Source organism: Anser anser (genome assembly GCF_964211835.1).
Source record: "Anser anser genome assembly, chromosome: 14".
Lineage (NCBI taxonomy): Eukaryota > Metazoa > Chordata > Aves > Anseriformes > Anatidae > Anser > Anser anser.
The window spans coordinates 11,164,863-11,181,346 of record NC_139735.1 but is presented as its reverse complement, the minus strand read 5'-3'; the positions used below and the strand labels follow the sequence as shown (position 1 = coordinate 11,181,346).

The 16,484-nt window shown below is 41.2% G+C and overlaps 1 protein-coding gene across 14 annotated transcripts in view; it reads left to right on the top strand.

Moving 5' to 3' along the window:
• The window catches only part of ANKHD1 (ankyrin repeat and KH domain containing 1), a 119,829-nt gene that overhangs the window by 94,397 nt on the left and 8,948 nt on the right, over positions 1-16,484 (top strand). For all 14 annotated transcript variants that reach the window (XM_083799104.1, XM_083799106.1, XM_083799113.1 and 11 more), the window contains 11 exons: positions 221-396; positions 1,085-1,247; positions 2,181-2,276; positions 2,550-2,666; positions 3,753-3,927; positions 4,342-4,795; positions 5,227-5,304; positions 7,002-7,148; positions 8,617-8,727; positions 10,274-10,423; positions 10,721-12,336. In XM_083799104.1, coding sequence (XP_083655230.1) covers positions 221-396; positions 1,085-1,247; positions 2,181-2,276; positions 2,550-2,666; positions 3,753-3,927; positions 4,342-4,795; positions 5,227-5,304; positions 7,002-7,148; positions 8,617-8,727; positions 10,274-10,423; positions 10,721-12,336 — 3,283 coding nt within the window. The remainder of the gene's footprint in view (positions 1-220; positions 397-1,084; positions 1,248-2,180; positions 2,277-2,549; positions 2,667-3,752; positions 3,928-4,341; positions 4,796-5,226; positions 5,305-7,001; positions 7,149-8,616; positions 8,728-10,273; positions 10,424-10,720; positions 12,337-16,484) is intronic.

Genomic DNA, 16,484 nt, shown 5'->3' with positions numbered 1-16,484 from the left:
TTTGCTGTTGAGGTAGGTATCTGGCCATACTTAATACAAACCCAGGCAAGCTCTTGGCTAAATCAAATGGCAAGAGTTTTTCGAGAGACTGCTTCAAGTTAGGCTCCTTATATACAGCTAAGTAAACAAAAATCTGATTTCCACATGTAGAAAATCATGTACAGTTTATCCAAGTATATTGTATGAATTTCACATCACGTAATTCATTCTCTTTGCACAGACTGGTCTCACACCTCTGATGGAAGCTGCTTCAGGAGGATATGCAGAGGTTGGAAGGGTTCTCCTTGATAAGGGAGCAGATGTTAATGCTCCACCTGTGCCTTCCTCAAGAGATACAGCTTTAACAATTGCAGCAGATAAGGGTCACTACAAGTTCTGTGAGCTGTTGATTAATCGGTAAATTACTTCTCATTAGTAGCCCCTGTGTTCTGTAGCTATATTCCTCGTGGCAAGGGTAATCTTGTTTACATTGCCTCATGCATCTGAGAGCAAATGGGATGGGAATCTTCAGAAGTAGGATGTTGCATCTGCTCCCTACTCTCCTATGGTATCCTAGAGTATCCTGCTACTCCAGTGTTAATTAAGCTAAGCAGACAGCTGGGACCACAGGTAAGCAAACAGTGTCTGATTTGGCAGCTCTGTTGGCTGTGTATTAATCCAGCAGTTCACACGTGATCATTGCCCCACTGTCACTTGCGGGGCAAAGCCTGGAAGTAGCTCGAGCTCTTCAAGCATAACCCCCATATACAGCTAACATCTCAAGGGGCTGCTTTGCCATGTGTTTAGTCACCATGTTCATGAAATGGTAAAGGACCTTTGGTTGCTAGTTGCATAACTGTGGTGCAGTAGGCTACAAGAAGTGGGTGCTCATTGCTGGGAAACAAGAGTAAAGGAGTCTTAAATAATCCTTGTGTTACTATGTTGTGACATAAATGGATGATTTCAGGGACACAATTTCTCTAGCCACTAGGTTTCAGTAATTAAAGTTTCATATCTAATTGTACTCTGATCTTTCATTATCTTACTTCCTGACTTCATCTTTACTCATGCTTTATTTCACTTGATTACACTTGTACTCTTCTAGAGGAGCACATATTGATGTTCGTAACAAGAAAGGAAACACACCCCTTTGGTTGGCCGCTAATGGTGGTCACTATGATGTAGTTCAGTTGCTTGTGCAAGCAGGAGCAGATGTGGATGCAGCAGATAATCGGAAAATAACACCTCTGATGTCAGCATTTCGCAAGGTAAGACACCAACTGGATTCTGTGTTTCAGTACTAAGTGTTTTCAAAACAGTTTCTCATCTGGTCTTAAATCTGAATGGTTGGTTATGGAAGAATCAACACACCAAAATTTCTGTTTTGATAAAATGCTTTAAAGTGATGATAATTTTTTATTATTTATGACAGTTAATTTTTTATGATTACTTTAATCATAATCTGTGAATCCTAGACTATGTATGGAGAAGAGCTAAGGTATACTTCACACAGATCTAATTTATAAGAGGTGAAATCTTTGTTCCGTAAAGCTTGTTAAATAACTCCTGCTATAGCAGAACAATTCATTAACTGTAATTGTTTTATCTTTAATAAAATATCAAACAAGTCTGCAGCTTTTTGTGACAAATGACAGTACTGAGCATGCTGCTTCTGTCTATCCATTGCTTTCAAATAAATTCAGAGGCAACAGAGACTGGCTGCACAGTGTACCCCATCAAGTGGTGGATCCAGCAGTAAAAGAAAATGTTTGCCAGGATAATATTCAGGTGGCTTAGTTCCCTGATGAGACTCACCTTGTAACTGGACAAATTGCATCCACTCAGTGGAGTGACTGGCCAGAAAATGGACTAGAGGTGACAGGTGGGGGCAAAACAGGGTCATTCTGGCTGTTAAAAATGTGAACAGCTGGCTTTGCCCTCAAGCCCAGTTTGCTCACTGTATTTTAAAAGAAACAATTACTTGCAAGAGAGCTTGTCATTGCCACCATTACATACAAAAGTAAATGTACAGTCAACACTAAGCAAACTGTAACTGCCTTTCAGCCCAAATAGCAATTTATCAGAAATGTTTTTGCATATTTTTTGTATTCTGTACTGAACCAAGAGATATCAAATTTGTGTTTTGATGATGAATACTAACAATTTTATACCAGAGACTAGATTTTTCTTTGATATTCTAGGGGCATGTGAAAGTAGTTCAGTTCCTAGTGAAAGAAGTTAACCAGTTTCCGTCGGACATTGAATGCATGCGATATATAGCAACAATAACTGACAAGGTGAGTTTGAGAGCAAACCCGGTCCAGTATTTTCAGCAAAAACTTATGAGAAATTCTTAAATATTCAAAAACTGAATGTATGTTTGCTCACGTGCTTGTCTCATTCTGAGTTTTCTGAATAACTTTTTAATACAGAACTTAAAATTGGTGTTTAGTACCTTAATCTGTTCAAATAGTTTGTGTGTTTATGAATACAGGGAATCTCATGTTTTGTAGAGCAAGCCTCTTTCCTTAGTTTATTACATAGGTGGTAAGAAAAATTTTGCGTTCCAGGACCTGTTGAAAAAGTGTCACCAGTGTGTGGAGACAATTGTGAAAGCTAAAGACCAGCAGGCTGCAGAAGCGAATAAGAATGCGACTATATTGCTGAAGGAGCTAGACCTGGAAAAAGTGAGTTGAGAATTGCAGTTGTGTAGCTTAACTGTTGAAGTTATGTGTAAATCTATAGGCTGTATTTCCTCTTGGTGTTTCTTTGGGCAGTAGTTCTTCATGCTATAACTGTATTTCCTTAAATGTAAAATATATACTGAGGATGGCAGATTAGCACTGAATTTTGCTTTAGCCACTCCGCTGTTATATTTAGGAAAGCTTGGACTTGGTGATTGTTACCTTAGGTAGTAGCTCTTTTGCATTACTTCAGCACGGATGATAAGTTTGAATAAGGAAGATCTTCAGTCCTGGTGGTGTGATACATGGTATCTTGTATACAGTGTGAAGTACAGTCCATAGGTGTTTTATGGACCTGTAGTCAGGTTTGCAAAGGAGAGCATGCCAGATGAGCTCAACGGAGTTGAGCAGATGGTGAGGAAAGTCAAGTTCTTCCTCACTAAGAATATTGGTAAGTGTCCCAGAATAATGCAGAGGCTTCCTAAGCACTCTTTAACAGGCTTTCTAAATGGAGGCACTTAGAACTGCTGATGAACAGTTCATACAATATTTCATTAGTGAGGGATGTTTTGGACAAGTTCCATATTTGTTTTTTTTAAATCTTCCGAGGTTGCTGACTTGTTAAACATCTATCAGTTGCTGTACAAAGCTACAGTATAGCATAGCTGTGACTGATACCATATACTAAAAATGTGATTAAAATGGAAAAATTACAGTAGTTTCTTCTGTATTCTAGGATACTTTTTTTTTGAGTCAAAGGTGGTAATCTCATCAGTATTTTTGCAACATTATGAATTTTTTTTTTGAGAAAGGACAGAGATAATGAGAGATTTTGCTGGCTTTCCAGTAAAATTGTTTTTATATCATCTCTTGTTTAGTAGCATTTTACTGTCATTCCTTGGAAGCTTTTGAGACCAGCTAGTCCTGTTGTTCCATGATGTCTGTTTAGTCTCTGCATAATGATTCAGTATGTGACAGTTGTCATTGTTCACCCTGCTCTCCTCTCCTTTCTCCCCAACCCCGCTTTGTAGGAATTAAAACTTAGTTTTTGTCATAAGGTTTATATATGAATACTTGTTTCCTACATAGTCAAGAGAAGAAAGCAGAAAACAAGCCCTTGCCGCTAAAAGAGAGAAGAGAAAGGAAAAGAGAAAGAAGAAGAAAGAGGAACAAAAGAGAAAACAAGAAGAAGATGAAGAAAACAAACCTAAAGAAACTCTAGAACTTCAAGAAGATGATGATGAAGAAGAAAATGATGATGAAGGTAAAGAACAAGTGTTTCTGTGAACAATGCAGTTGGGGTTGCCTGTTTTTTGCTGTTTTTGTTTTTTTTTTTTTTAAACCACCTAGTGGTTAAAAGTGAATCTGTTAGGAAGCTGGTTTCTTGGGTACTGTGACATTGTTGCATAGTTTCTGCCCTGGTTCTTACCCCTTCCGTCAGAAACTTGAGTGAGCAGTTGTCTGTGTTCCTGGCAAATCTGCTTTGTTCTTTTTTTTTTTTCCTTTGGTTTCCTCCTATGTTCCCAAAGCTTTTACCTTCTTGGAGATTTTACAGCTGTATGTGGTGCAAATAGACTGACAACTCATCAAAGAGCGTAACTTCAGCTGGAGTATCTTCAGGGGCACTGATTCCTTTGCTTTGTGATTTTTGACTGTATATCAAATCTTTTTCTTTCAGTGGAGCAAGAAGTTCCTATAGAGCCTCCTAGTGCAACTACTACGACTACAATTGGAATTTCTGCAACTTCAGCTACTTTCACAAATGCCTTTGGGAAAAAGAGAGCTAATGTGGTGACTACTCCCAGCACAAATAGGAAAAATAAGAAAAATAAAACAAAAGAGACTCCTCAGAATATGCAGATTATTTTGCCAGATCAGCATATATCTCTAGCACAGCAAAAAGCAGATAAAAATAAAATAAATGGAGAGCCAAGAGGTGGTGGTGCAAGTGGGAATAGTGATTCAGATAATTTGGATAGCACAGATTGCAATAGTGAAAGTAGCAGTGGAGGTAAAAGCCAGGAGTTGAACTTCACAATGGATACAAATTCGTCTGAGCGGCGCTACGCCTCGTTGCTTATCCCTTCTCAGGAAGAAAAAACGAGTGCTTCAGCTTCAAAAACACCAACAAGGTGAGACTTTCTTGTTGCTTCCCTGTTGTTTCACCATGTTTTACCTATGCCGATGTAAATTTTTCTGTAGCTCAGGCCTTATGTCAGTTGGTACATTCCCAAAGTCTTAAGAGACTGAGTTTGCTTTCCTATTAAATTATACTGTCAAGTTTGAATGCAGCCTTGTTAGAACACTAAAGATATTTTTTTTTGGTATTCCTGACTAGTTTTTAATACTACTTCGTCAGAACATCCAGTTTTCTCTTTGCGCTGTTCTAAGTACCTGTGCTGAATTGCTGACTTCATTTGAATAGATTTTAGAGTGAATACACTGGGAATTTAAAAAATAAAAGCCAGCCTTTCTTATGATCTAGTCACAAGGTTTAGTTACCTCATGATTGTTTTCTGGTTTCATCATTAACTCATTTGAATTGCAATCTCTCTTTTTTAAGGAGGGAAGACGTTGATGACTCTGAGCATTTCACCTGTCAGGTTGATGGCCAGTTTGACTTAACCTTGTCGAGCCAGAGGTGAGAGTCAAAAGAACTCAGGGAATGTCTAAGGGCCATATGAATGGTTTGGAAGATCATTGAGTTGCCAGTGAATGAGCTAATAACTAACGTTTATAAGACCAGGTTCTGAATAGGGTCATTGGTCTGAATCAGAAAGCTTAGATACAGTCTAAATTTGTTACTTTTGCTAAAAAGTTCCACTCTAACTTGTACATGTAAGTAGTACAAGTCTGATCTCCATATATATTTTTCTCCCTAGGCATTAAGTGAGGTAGAGGGGTTACAGGGGTCAGTCTTCAGGACACCTGTCTGACTAAGAACCCAACTTCAATAGGAATACAAACATGGGATCAAAAAACACAGCAAGCAAGAAGGCAGTTGCCAGACTGATTGAGGCACTTGACTGAGAGTGGGAAGAAAAGTTGGGCTCTTAGCTGTTTTTCCCTCCAGGGTTAAAATTAGGTGCAGAATGAGTGGATTTGTCAGCCCTTGGGGTTGTGGGGAGGGAGAACGTCTCTAACATTCTTCATCAGTATTAGAAACTGGCTTCTGCCTATGTTCTGGTTTATGAATATAAACTGATTCTGTCTTGGACCTTTTGTCCAAGATCTCCTACAAAAGCCTTTGAATACCGTACACTGAAGCAGGATTAAGTAAATGTGTACTTCTAACTCCTTATGTTGAAGAAAGGAGTGATGCTTCTGTTAGAAGTACACTTAAGAAAACAAAACAACAAAACAAGACAGTATATAAATTAAAATGGAGCTAGTATGTTTAACTTCTGCAGATGCTCTTTGGTTCTTGCACCAGGCAGACTTTTTCTGAAAAAATGTCTTAAGTTTTTTCTCTTCCTGAATTCTTTTCCTCTTTGGTCATAGACGTGTCTGTGACAGTGCTGTTATGATTCAGACGTTTTCCACTTGTGCTGTAGATTTGCTTGGCCGAGTCTAGTCTTACAACTATGACATAAATTTTATAACTTTTTAAATTTTTATAAAACTTATAAAATTTTAGACATCACGTCTGTTTCAGTGCTGCAGATGAACTTATGAGCCACTAGAACCACTTTTTTCACCTTCACGTAGATCAGTTAGCCTACAAGAGTTTCTGTTCCTCTCTTTCCCTTTTTCTCTCATCCAAACTTTGCACTGTTCATATCACTAGGCTATTGCTGCAGTTTTAGTACAGGTAATATTTGCATACGTGCTTTCAAATTGACTTTACTGGGAGTTAAATATCCTAAAATAAACGTGCCCTGGTTACCCTTCCATAAAATGGGGTCTTGAAGGGGGTAAAAACACTTATCTAATACTTTACTACTTTCTAGGGAATGTGTAATAATAAGAGATGAAAATTGGAGACGTTTTCAAGTACCAAGCAACATTATTCTCAAAGTACCTTTTATTAAAAAGCTATTCAAAAAAGAGAACACATAATCAGGGTGTACCTTAAGTGGTTGTGTACTGCCTATTATAAACTATTTTGTAGATGATGTCTTCAGTACTTCTGGTATTAATTCATTCAGTTTAGTGCCTCCAATTCTTGAAGAAAGGATATAGGATGTGGACTAAAATGTAACAAATTACTTAAGTCAGCCAGTGGTTTGGGGCGGGGGGAGAGGAATGAAAGCAGTTCAGAAGTTCTAGGTTCCAGAGATGTACACTATAATGCTGTCATTATTCTGTATTTTGTAATCCGTACATTTCTGTTCCCAGACTTGATGGTGAAGGTAATTCAAATTCTTTGTCAACTACTTACAAGCCTGTTTCCCTGCCTCTGAGCTCTCCAAGTGTAAAGCTGAATCTGACTAGTCCAAAAAGAGGCCAGAAAAGAGAAGAAGGCTGGAAAGAAGTGGTTAGAAGGTAAAGACTTTAATTCTGTGTTTAAGAAAACTGTTTCAACGTTTTAGCTTGTAAATTATGCTCAAGTATAGAATGTCCATCAGGTTCGTTTAATTATTTAATTGTAATAATTTATTTTTAAAAAATCCTCTTCATCTTGCAGTGCCATGAAAAATTGCAGTCCTAATTTGTAGTAACCCCTCACTAAGTTAATGTCAGTATGACACAAACACTTTATTTGACATGAAGGTTTTCATCACCTGTGGCTTCAGCAGAATAAAGGATGTAGGGATAAGATAAAAGGGCAGGGAACAGATGGTAACAAAACGTCCCGAAGGCAGATGATTGCACATGAACTAAAGGTGGAATAGATGTTAGTGAAGTAGAGGGCAGGTGGATGATCACTGCAAGGCTGAACCTCAGTTGTGTTTTGGGTGGTGACTTTGATCCCTGATTCTAATGAAACTTTTGTGACCTTAATTTGGGTGCTGGAAAATGTTTAAAACTAATTTGTACTTCTGTAAAGCACAGTTTCCCTTTGAAAATGTACTGATTTTTATTATCTGGTCATTAGCCACGCAGCATCTTTTCTGTAATCTTCGTTATGTCTACTACTTTTAACTAGAAATTGTCATCTGGCTTTCTTGTTTTGTTTCCTTTTTTGATAAAGGAATGTGGCACGGACATACAAGTGTCAAGTGCTTTAGGTGCACTGCTGTTTTTCTCTTCTGCAACGGTCGTGACCAAATATCTCATTTTAGAGAATTTTAGGCTGTGTGCAAAGAAAGTAATTGCACAGCGGATTTAATGCGTCCAGATTAGCGGAAGCCACAAAACTTTTAATAAAATTAAAAAGAGGTGTTTTAGTCTGACTACTTAAGCATTTGAACCTTTGGAGTTGGCTCAGTCTTCTGCCTTTCGTTGCATTCACAAATATGGTTCTCTGCTGTGACAATGACCTTGTGTGGTCGCAGGCTGCCCACCGCTTGGTGAGTCGTGCAGGCATGAAACCATTAAACAGGCAGCTGGCTCCTTTCCAGGGCTGCGCACAGACCCCGCCATTGACCCTGGAGCTGCTCCATCTCTCCTACTGTGTCTCTTGAGTCTCATCGGCTCAATTTAACTGCTTTGTTGGATATTGTCTGCTGTCCTGCCGGAGATGCTAGAGTTTTAGAAATAACACCCAAAACCTGAGCTTTCTTAACCCCTGAGGGCTCAGGTCTTGTCACAAAGAAAGAATGTGTGCGTAAAGTGTTCCGTGCCAGTGTTTGCTGCGACCAGCCAAAGAGCATTTTGGTGACTATAGATGTGGGTGCAAAATGCCTGGGAGCTGCATGCCTTCATCTCCTAAAGCCTTTCCCGGTCTCAACAGTGGGAATTCTCTTCCTCCTCCTCCTCCTCTCCCCCCTCACTCTCCAGTACCCCCCTGGCTAGAAGGGATGTCTGCCAAAGAAGTAACCAATGAATACATCCCTTCTACCCCTGACAGGCAAGTAGGCAGAGTTTTGAAAGACCCTCCCCCTAGCAACACTCTGCAGCCAACACCAATTGAGCAATTTCAGCTGCAGAGAGGAGGGCGCTGCTGTTCAGGAGCAAAAAGGTACTGTTTTGGGCACTTCTCAAGGTTAAAAAATGACTGAGCTTGGTGGGTAGGGAGGGAAACAGCAGTGGGTGTGGGGTGGGGTGGGCAGGGACCCTGGGTGCTATGGTGAGCTCTGTTGGAAGAGGGACGTCTTCTTGGGTGGTGGCATGGGGTTCTTAGTGGAATGTGGTGAAAGGAGACCGAGGTACAGTTAAGGAGCCCTGTGTAATGTGGAACTGTCTTTAAAGATAGGTGATGATGGGATCTTTGATTTGGGGAGGGAGCAATTGGGATGTCTAGCTTGAGTGGGGAGCCTTTGGGGGTAGAGGGGGCCCAAAGTACGATGCAGCCTTGGGTTAGGAGCTTGGTGCATGCTCTGAGTGCCTGGTTTCTGGGGAAGGGAGGGTTGGAGTGTCGTCTCCTGGCAGAAGGGAAAAGAAAAAACACCTTGGAAAGATGAGGTTGATGCTTTAGAATATTTCCATGTATTTCGATGTGTTTAAAATAAAATGTTTTCTTTAAATCCTGTTAACTGAGAAACAATTTCATGAGGATCAAATTACTTAATATTTTCAAAGACTGGAATAACTACATGAAGCTGGCAGCCTTTGGGGGGGGTGATCTGTACAGTGTTCAGAGGTGCTTGAACTGTGATCACAGTGGTTTCTGAAACCCCTTTGAATCCCCTCTAATTGTTCGGTGTTCAACTACTGCACATCACTAGCAAGCTGAAAAGCAGTGTATGGGCTTGAGAGGTCCAGCCTTTAAAGTCTGGGGACATTAGTGGCCCAGAGAGACCTTGGCTGGGGTCTGGATGCAAGCATTGATCATGTTCAAAGACTTCCCAGTACTGTATGCCTGCACAGACCCACCAAAACCATTTGAATTAGAGAAATCCTAAAATGACCTTTCACTGAGCATATGGGTTACAGTGTTGTGGCCTAAAAATGAGCCTGCTTCTGAAAATCTGTGCTACCTTCACAGTGGCTTCCAGCAGCTCGTTAAATCACAGAACTGCACAATTTAACAGACTGATGTCCACCATTGTGTAGTGGCATGAATTAAACTTTAGAATCACGTTTAGTCAAGGTCTGAGAGAGGTGGATACTAAAAGGGTCGTGAATGTAAGTGGTACCAGAGAGCTGATAACTGGGAAAACACTGGAAAATCACCTTCTCCTGGCTGTAAATGATCAAAGTGGCTAAGTCGTGGCCTTTTATATTTGAAGCAGTGCTGCTTATGTAAATTCAGGCCAATAAGCTGAGGCTTTGTCTCACTTTGAAGTTACACGAGATAAGAAAAAATTGGAAAATGTTTCTGAAGCAGTTTGAGGCACATACATCTGTGATGCAGCAGTGGTGGTAGAAATGCTTCTGAAGAGTCCTCATCAGGTACTGAGGATAAGTAATCTGAGTGGGGGATTTTTAGAGAGGCTCCAAAGGGTGAACAAAATACTAGCAGAAAACCACTTCCTACCCTGAAACTTAAGAATTTTGCTTCAGACAATGAGGAAGTTTGTACGTGTTTAAATACATTTCATAAATTTGTGATCTTTGTGATACAGGTCAAAGAAATTATCTGTCCCAGCTTCGGTCGTATCTAGAATAATGGGGAGAGGTGGGTGCAACATTACAGCAATTCAAGATGTTACCGGCGCCCATATTGATGTTGATAAACAAAAAGATAAGAATGGAGAGAGAATGATTACTATAAGGTACAGTATCTAGAAATGGAAGTTTAAGTTAGTCCAAAATGTCATTTATTAATAAACTTTGTTTGCTTTTTAAGACAGGATGTATTTGGTTTCTTGGTTCTAGAGTAGAACGCTTATAACTGCTGCCAAGATATGCTGAAGGTCTGCTTATTCAAAGTTGTTTCTTGACTTTTGCTTATCTTAAGGATTAACTTACTGGAGTAAGTTGCAGTAGACTTGTAGATCAGTATTAAATTGGGACTACAGAATGCTGCACTTACCTTTTGTAAAAGATAAATATGTTCCTATTTAATACAGGGGTGGTACTGAGTCAACGCGATATGCAGTGCAACTCATCAATGCCCTTATTCAAGATCCTGCTAAGGAACTGGAAGACTTGATTCCTAAAACTCACATAAGAACACCTGCTTCAAGTACCAAATCAATCCATGCAAACTTCTCATCTGGAGTTAGTACTGCATCTGCTTCAAACAAAAACTCCTTTCCTCTTGGAGCACCACCTCTCGTTACATCGCAGTCATCAACACTGTCTACTTTCCAGCCTACGAACAAATTAAACAAGAATGTCCCAGCGAATGTGCGCTCATCTTTTCCAGTGTCTCTTCCTCTAGCTTATTCTCATCCACATTTTGCCTTGCTGGCTGCCCAAACTATGCAACAGATCCGGCACCCTCGCTTACCTATGGCCCAATTTGGAGGAACATTTTCACCTTCACCAAACACTTGGGGACCATTCCCAGTGAGACCAGTTAACCCTGGCAGCACAAACAGCTCTCCTAAGCATAATAGTTCAAATCGTGTAGGTAGTCAGAATGGAAATATTTTACAGACAGAGTCTCCTGGATTAGCTACTTCTAGTTGTCCCATTACTGTCTCTTCAGTAGTTGCTTCCACCCAACCGCTATGTGTAACAAGTAATCGGACTCCTTCTTCAGTCAGAAAGCAGTTGTTTGCCTGTGTTCCTAAGACGAGTGCTGCAGCAACAGCAATCTCAACCGTGACAAGCACATGTAGCGCTCTGCCTTCGGCCTCCTCTGCACCCCCAAACAATGGGCAAGTTCCTGCAGCGTTTCTGCCTTCTAATGCTCCGCAAACACAGCATTCTGCACTTAAAGTGGACTCTTTCTCAGCTGTCTCAGCACCCAAAGAGAAGGTGTCAACACCAGATCAGCCTGTTGGAAATGTGTGCGTGCCATCTTCAGTTGCAAGTAGTTCCAGTATGTCAACTAGCAGCAATTCGGGAGTCACCGAAGCTCACCCATCCAGCAGCCCCACGCCACAAAGTAACGCCCAAGATGAAATACTACCAGCCAGCGTGTCGGAGATCGGTCCTTCTGTGTCGATGCCTTTTTCTTCCAGCTCAGAACCCTCTCCTTTAAGCTTAGCGTCACCCAGGTCAGTTGTTGCAGATAATCAGGACAACAGTAACTTACCTCAAGTAGCTGTACCAGCACCTCGAGTTACTCACAGGATGCAGTCCAGAGGTTCTTTCTATTCAGTGGTACCAAATGCAAACCTACATCAAGATCCTCAGTCTATTTTTGTTACAAATCAAGTTCCCATAACACCTTCTCAAGGTCCACCTGCTGCGGTGCAGCTTTCGTCAGCCATGAACGTTATGAATGGTTCTCAGATGCACATTAACTCAGCAAATAAATCATTGCCTCCTGCCTTTGGGCCAGCAACGCTCTTCAATCACTTCAGTAGTCTTTTTGATAGCAACCAGGTGCCCTCTAACCAAGGATGGGGAGACTGTCCTCTCTCTACCCGAGCAGCAGCTGACCCATCTTTCACTGTTCAGTCTACCTTTCTGAATAACTCTGTGCTAGGACATGTGGAAAACATGCATCCGGATAACTCCAAGGCTCCTGGCTTCAGGCCACCTTCCCAGCGGGTTTCTACCAGCCCTGTAGGTAAGTCACTAAGATCATGCACTGGACAGAATTTTTTTTCCAACCATTACACTTTGGTAATTTGAAATTATTTGAGAAACAGTTTAGAAATTAAGGTTATAGAATACTAGTGTAACAAATATGGCCTATTTTTGTTCAAGTGCTCTTTAAAATTGTTACAAGCTTATGTGCTTTGAGAAATTGGTGTGCTCCTGCATGGTGTGTTACTAGGAAGTTGCTGCCCTTCAACTGTTAAGTGCAGTAGTTGAAGTTTACGTGTTTTTAATTGAAATGGGTTAGGAACACTCGCAGTGAGCTCCCTGCCTGCTATACTCTGCCTCGAAGATTATCATCCTCTTAGTAACGATGATGATAGTGCAGGGTAACTGGCAGCATCCACTTGGATGAAAGGGACCCTCAAGAGATTTTCTTCTGTGCTACCCCATTCTCCCACTTGTTCTTGCTGTAATGAATTTATGGTGCCTAGAAGCTGGGTAGCTGGAGAGCCTTGCTTTGAAGCTGAAGATATCTAACACTGTGTGTTAGATATTTGAGCTAATGCTTCAGGACTTGAATGCTGAATTTGGGCATTTCAGTAGTTTGACTTTCAGAGTAAAGGAAGGGGGGACACTGGGAAGATTTAGTGGAGGATGAAAAAGATTTTCAGCATTCCCATTCATCCCAGTTAATTTAAAAATATCCAGGGCTTCTGAAAACCAGATCACCTCTCTCAGACCAGGTTTAACCACAAAATCAAGAAGTTTGCCATCACTGTAGTTTTCTTAATCATATAGTTTGAGCTGTGTAGCAGCGCTGCAAAGAACATGAATACCTAGAGCTCTTGCAACATATCCATTCCCAGTTCAGTAGGCAGAACCAGTCAAAATTAAGACTGGGGAGGGGGGTAAAGTAACTGGGCCCTGCTCATCAGATAGTCTGCTACCAGAAGAACTGCCAGACCCTCCTCAGTAGAATACCAGAAGCACTTTATATTGTCTCACCTTTATCTGCAGAGCTCTCAACTGGATGTTGGCTGTTCATGGAATACCCTGCCCAGGGGAAGGAAACTTATGGCAAATGGGGCCCAATCATTTCTCTTAGGATTGTGCTCTGTGTATACAGAGACTTCACATAACAGCAAAAATTTTTGCTGTTCCCTTGTGCTAATGTCATCTCTCTTTCATTAGGGGTTTTTTTCCCCCATCAGTCCCTTTTATATACTTAAATGGCTGTAAATATTTAAAAGGTAGCTCTTCTGAGTTAAGAGTTAAGTAAATACTCAAGGACAGTGAGTTTGGGGAGATAAGTGTGAAGTTCTTCTCATCTGAAGCACAAAAATATTCAGACGTAACCCAATTTTTCCAGTCTGGAACTTGATCGGGATATTACAAAATAAAGAACAACTGAAAAATATGTAAAATGTGCCCCTAAAATCCTGACTGCTGACTGGTTTGTCAGGTCCTCTGTTGACTCATAATGTCATTCTACTTTATGCTACTTCTGATCACCCTCATTTCAGAATCTAAATTTGGTCTGTTACACGGAAGGAGAAGCGATTTACTGGAGTTGAAGGAGAAGGGGGCATTTGTAGGTGTGATGCTGAGGAAAGAAGAGGGGGCAGTAGGCTGAGGACCTCTCTTATGAACCTTGTACCAGAAGTGTGGTCCTGCAAGTCTGTCTGCCCGTGTCTTTCACTGGTGGTTCACAGATGAACAAACCTGAGTTTTCTCTGATTGACCAGTTCCTTTGAGAAGTGTGTGCGCGTGTCCCTACTGGCTTTGGATCTGTTCTGGAAATGGCCCTTTGTCCTGTATATGTCTTCATATCTCTTGTTCTAGCAGTTTACAGATTGAGGGCAGGCTTAGACTGTTTGGGAAGGCTGTACAGAAGACCAAAAGATTTTTTTTTCCTGTGCGTTTTAAGAAAGCATTTGAGACCTTGCTCTTCATTAAAAGGTATTGCAAACTCAATGTAGGTCAGCTTAAAAAGCAGCACGACTACAAAGTAACGTGAGATGACTGGGCTCCCTATGTTACAAGGAGTCACAAAGTATTGTTACTTCTTATCTAAATGTGGAGGTAGCTCTTACAGTTAACCAGTTTTTGCAGGAGTGTCTGGGGGCTTTGGTAAACTGAATTTTAAGCGGAATTTGTGTGAGGCTGATAAACCAGTCTCTTAAAGCTCAGTTATGCTTTCAGAGTGTAACGAAGAGCCTGAATATATGGGCAAAGTAACTGCAAACTACGCTATTGCAAAATGTTCTATTCTTAGTTTTAATATTAAAACGTCTGATTCGATTGGTAAATACATAAACAGAAAGCTCATTACTGAAATCAGGATGAAATCATAAGTCATTGTTCACAGAAGCAATTTTTAATATTAAACTAAGCTTTTTTCATCTACTTAAATGAATCATAGAATCATTTAGGTTGGAAAAGACCTCTCAGATCATCAGTCCAACTGTAAAGACAAGACAAAAGCAAGATTGAAAAGTGACTACTACTCTGTTGAATTTGCGCATCTCTGGCTGCCACACTTCCTTCTACCTGTAGGAAACACACAGCAGTGCCGAAACTGCCTTGACTGTTCAGTCATTGCACTCTGACAGCTGTGTCCCCATCCTACCAAGCATTCAAGAAGCACAGTTGGGCATCTTACTTCTGCGGAAGAGCTCTTTTTGTCACAACCTGTACCTTGTTCTCCATGTAGGGAACAAGCAGTCCCCGTGGGCCTCAGCTGTGTTACCCCGTCTGTGCAGGGAAGAGTTCTTGAAACTCAGCATCTTCAGTGGTTTGTCAGCCAGCTGGAAAGCAGTTGTTTTGTGGTGGCACCTATGACCATGGGGGCCTTTTGACTACTCCAGAATGCACTTTTGTGCGTGGAGGGTTAGGAAGAGCATCCCACTGGTAGCTCCATAACAGGTGTGTGGGAAGGGCCCCTCAGCGAGAGATGCTGCAGTCTGCTTATTGCTGTGCTAGAGGTGAGCCCGCAGGCTCTAGGCAGGTAAAGATCACTTGAGCTGCATTTGCAGGCAGCCTGCACAGGCATTAGCATCTTCCTTATAGTGGCGGAGCCACCTGTGCTGTGACAAACCATGTAAGATTGTATTCCCAAATCAGGGCTCCCTTATGAGCACTCTGTAGCTGGGTGGTAGTGATTTACTTTTATTTCCCATTGTCTGTTATGGAGACTTAATCTTTTGGGTAGGACTAGTGAGAAAAATGCCACCTCCTTTAAATCCAGTAAGTCATTTCTGTTAATGTGGTCAGGCTGAATCTGCCACTTTTGGAAGGAGGAAAGCGGGGCTTCGTGGTTGGTGTGGGGCTTCGTGGTTGGTGTGGGGCTTCGTGGTTGGTGTGGGGCTTCGTGGTTGGTGTGGGGCTTCGTGGTTGGTGTGGGGCTTCGTGGTTGGTGTGGGGCTTCGTGGTTGGTGTGGGGCTTCTGCTTCATTTAATGCTGGGGAAGAGAGCTAGCTTTCAGTAACGTATCCAGGAGATGCAAGGTACACCTCTAGTTTATGACCTGTTGCCTGTCACCACTGCTGTTTTCGGACTTCTGGGATGTAAGTAGGTACTTAGTCTCAACCTTGCTCTGTGGCAGTATAGGCTAGTCCTGGTTGTGGTCATTTTGAAATGTTTAAATGGTGTTGAAACTAGTCTTGTTTAATAGGCCCTTGAAACTAAACCCAAAACTCAGGTAAACATACGGTCATGCCTGCTTATGCTTTTTTCTGGTAATAATGTGTGATGAAATCTTTTACATCATTTTGGAAAAGTGCTTAAAAGATTTGGCTTGTTCAAAAACTGTAATTACCTTTGTTAATTCATTTTTTTTGTGGGACTGAACTTTCTCTCCATCTTACCCTTCCTCACACACGTTTCTGTAGAAAGCAGCCCCCTCTCCTTTTGCGCTGTGTATTACCAGCACTGGTTTCTTGGATGCATTATGCTCTGACTGATCTATATGTGAATGTAGCTATGGGATGGCAAAAACTGTGCTGCAGTGAAACTTTCTTGTTGTTTGATTCCCTCAGGACTTTCACAGAGCCCTGTGTTCCTGTTTGACTTGTATGGCTCTTTTCTAAGGAAAGATTTTTTTTTTATACTCCCAGTTTTCCTCTTTTGCCTTCCATGGTAGGACTTTGATTCCTTTCAGTGACCAAAGCATTG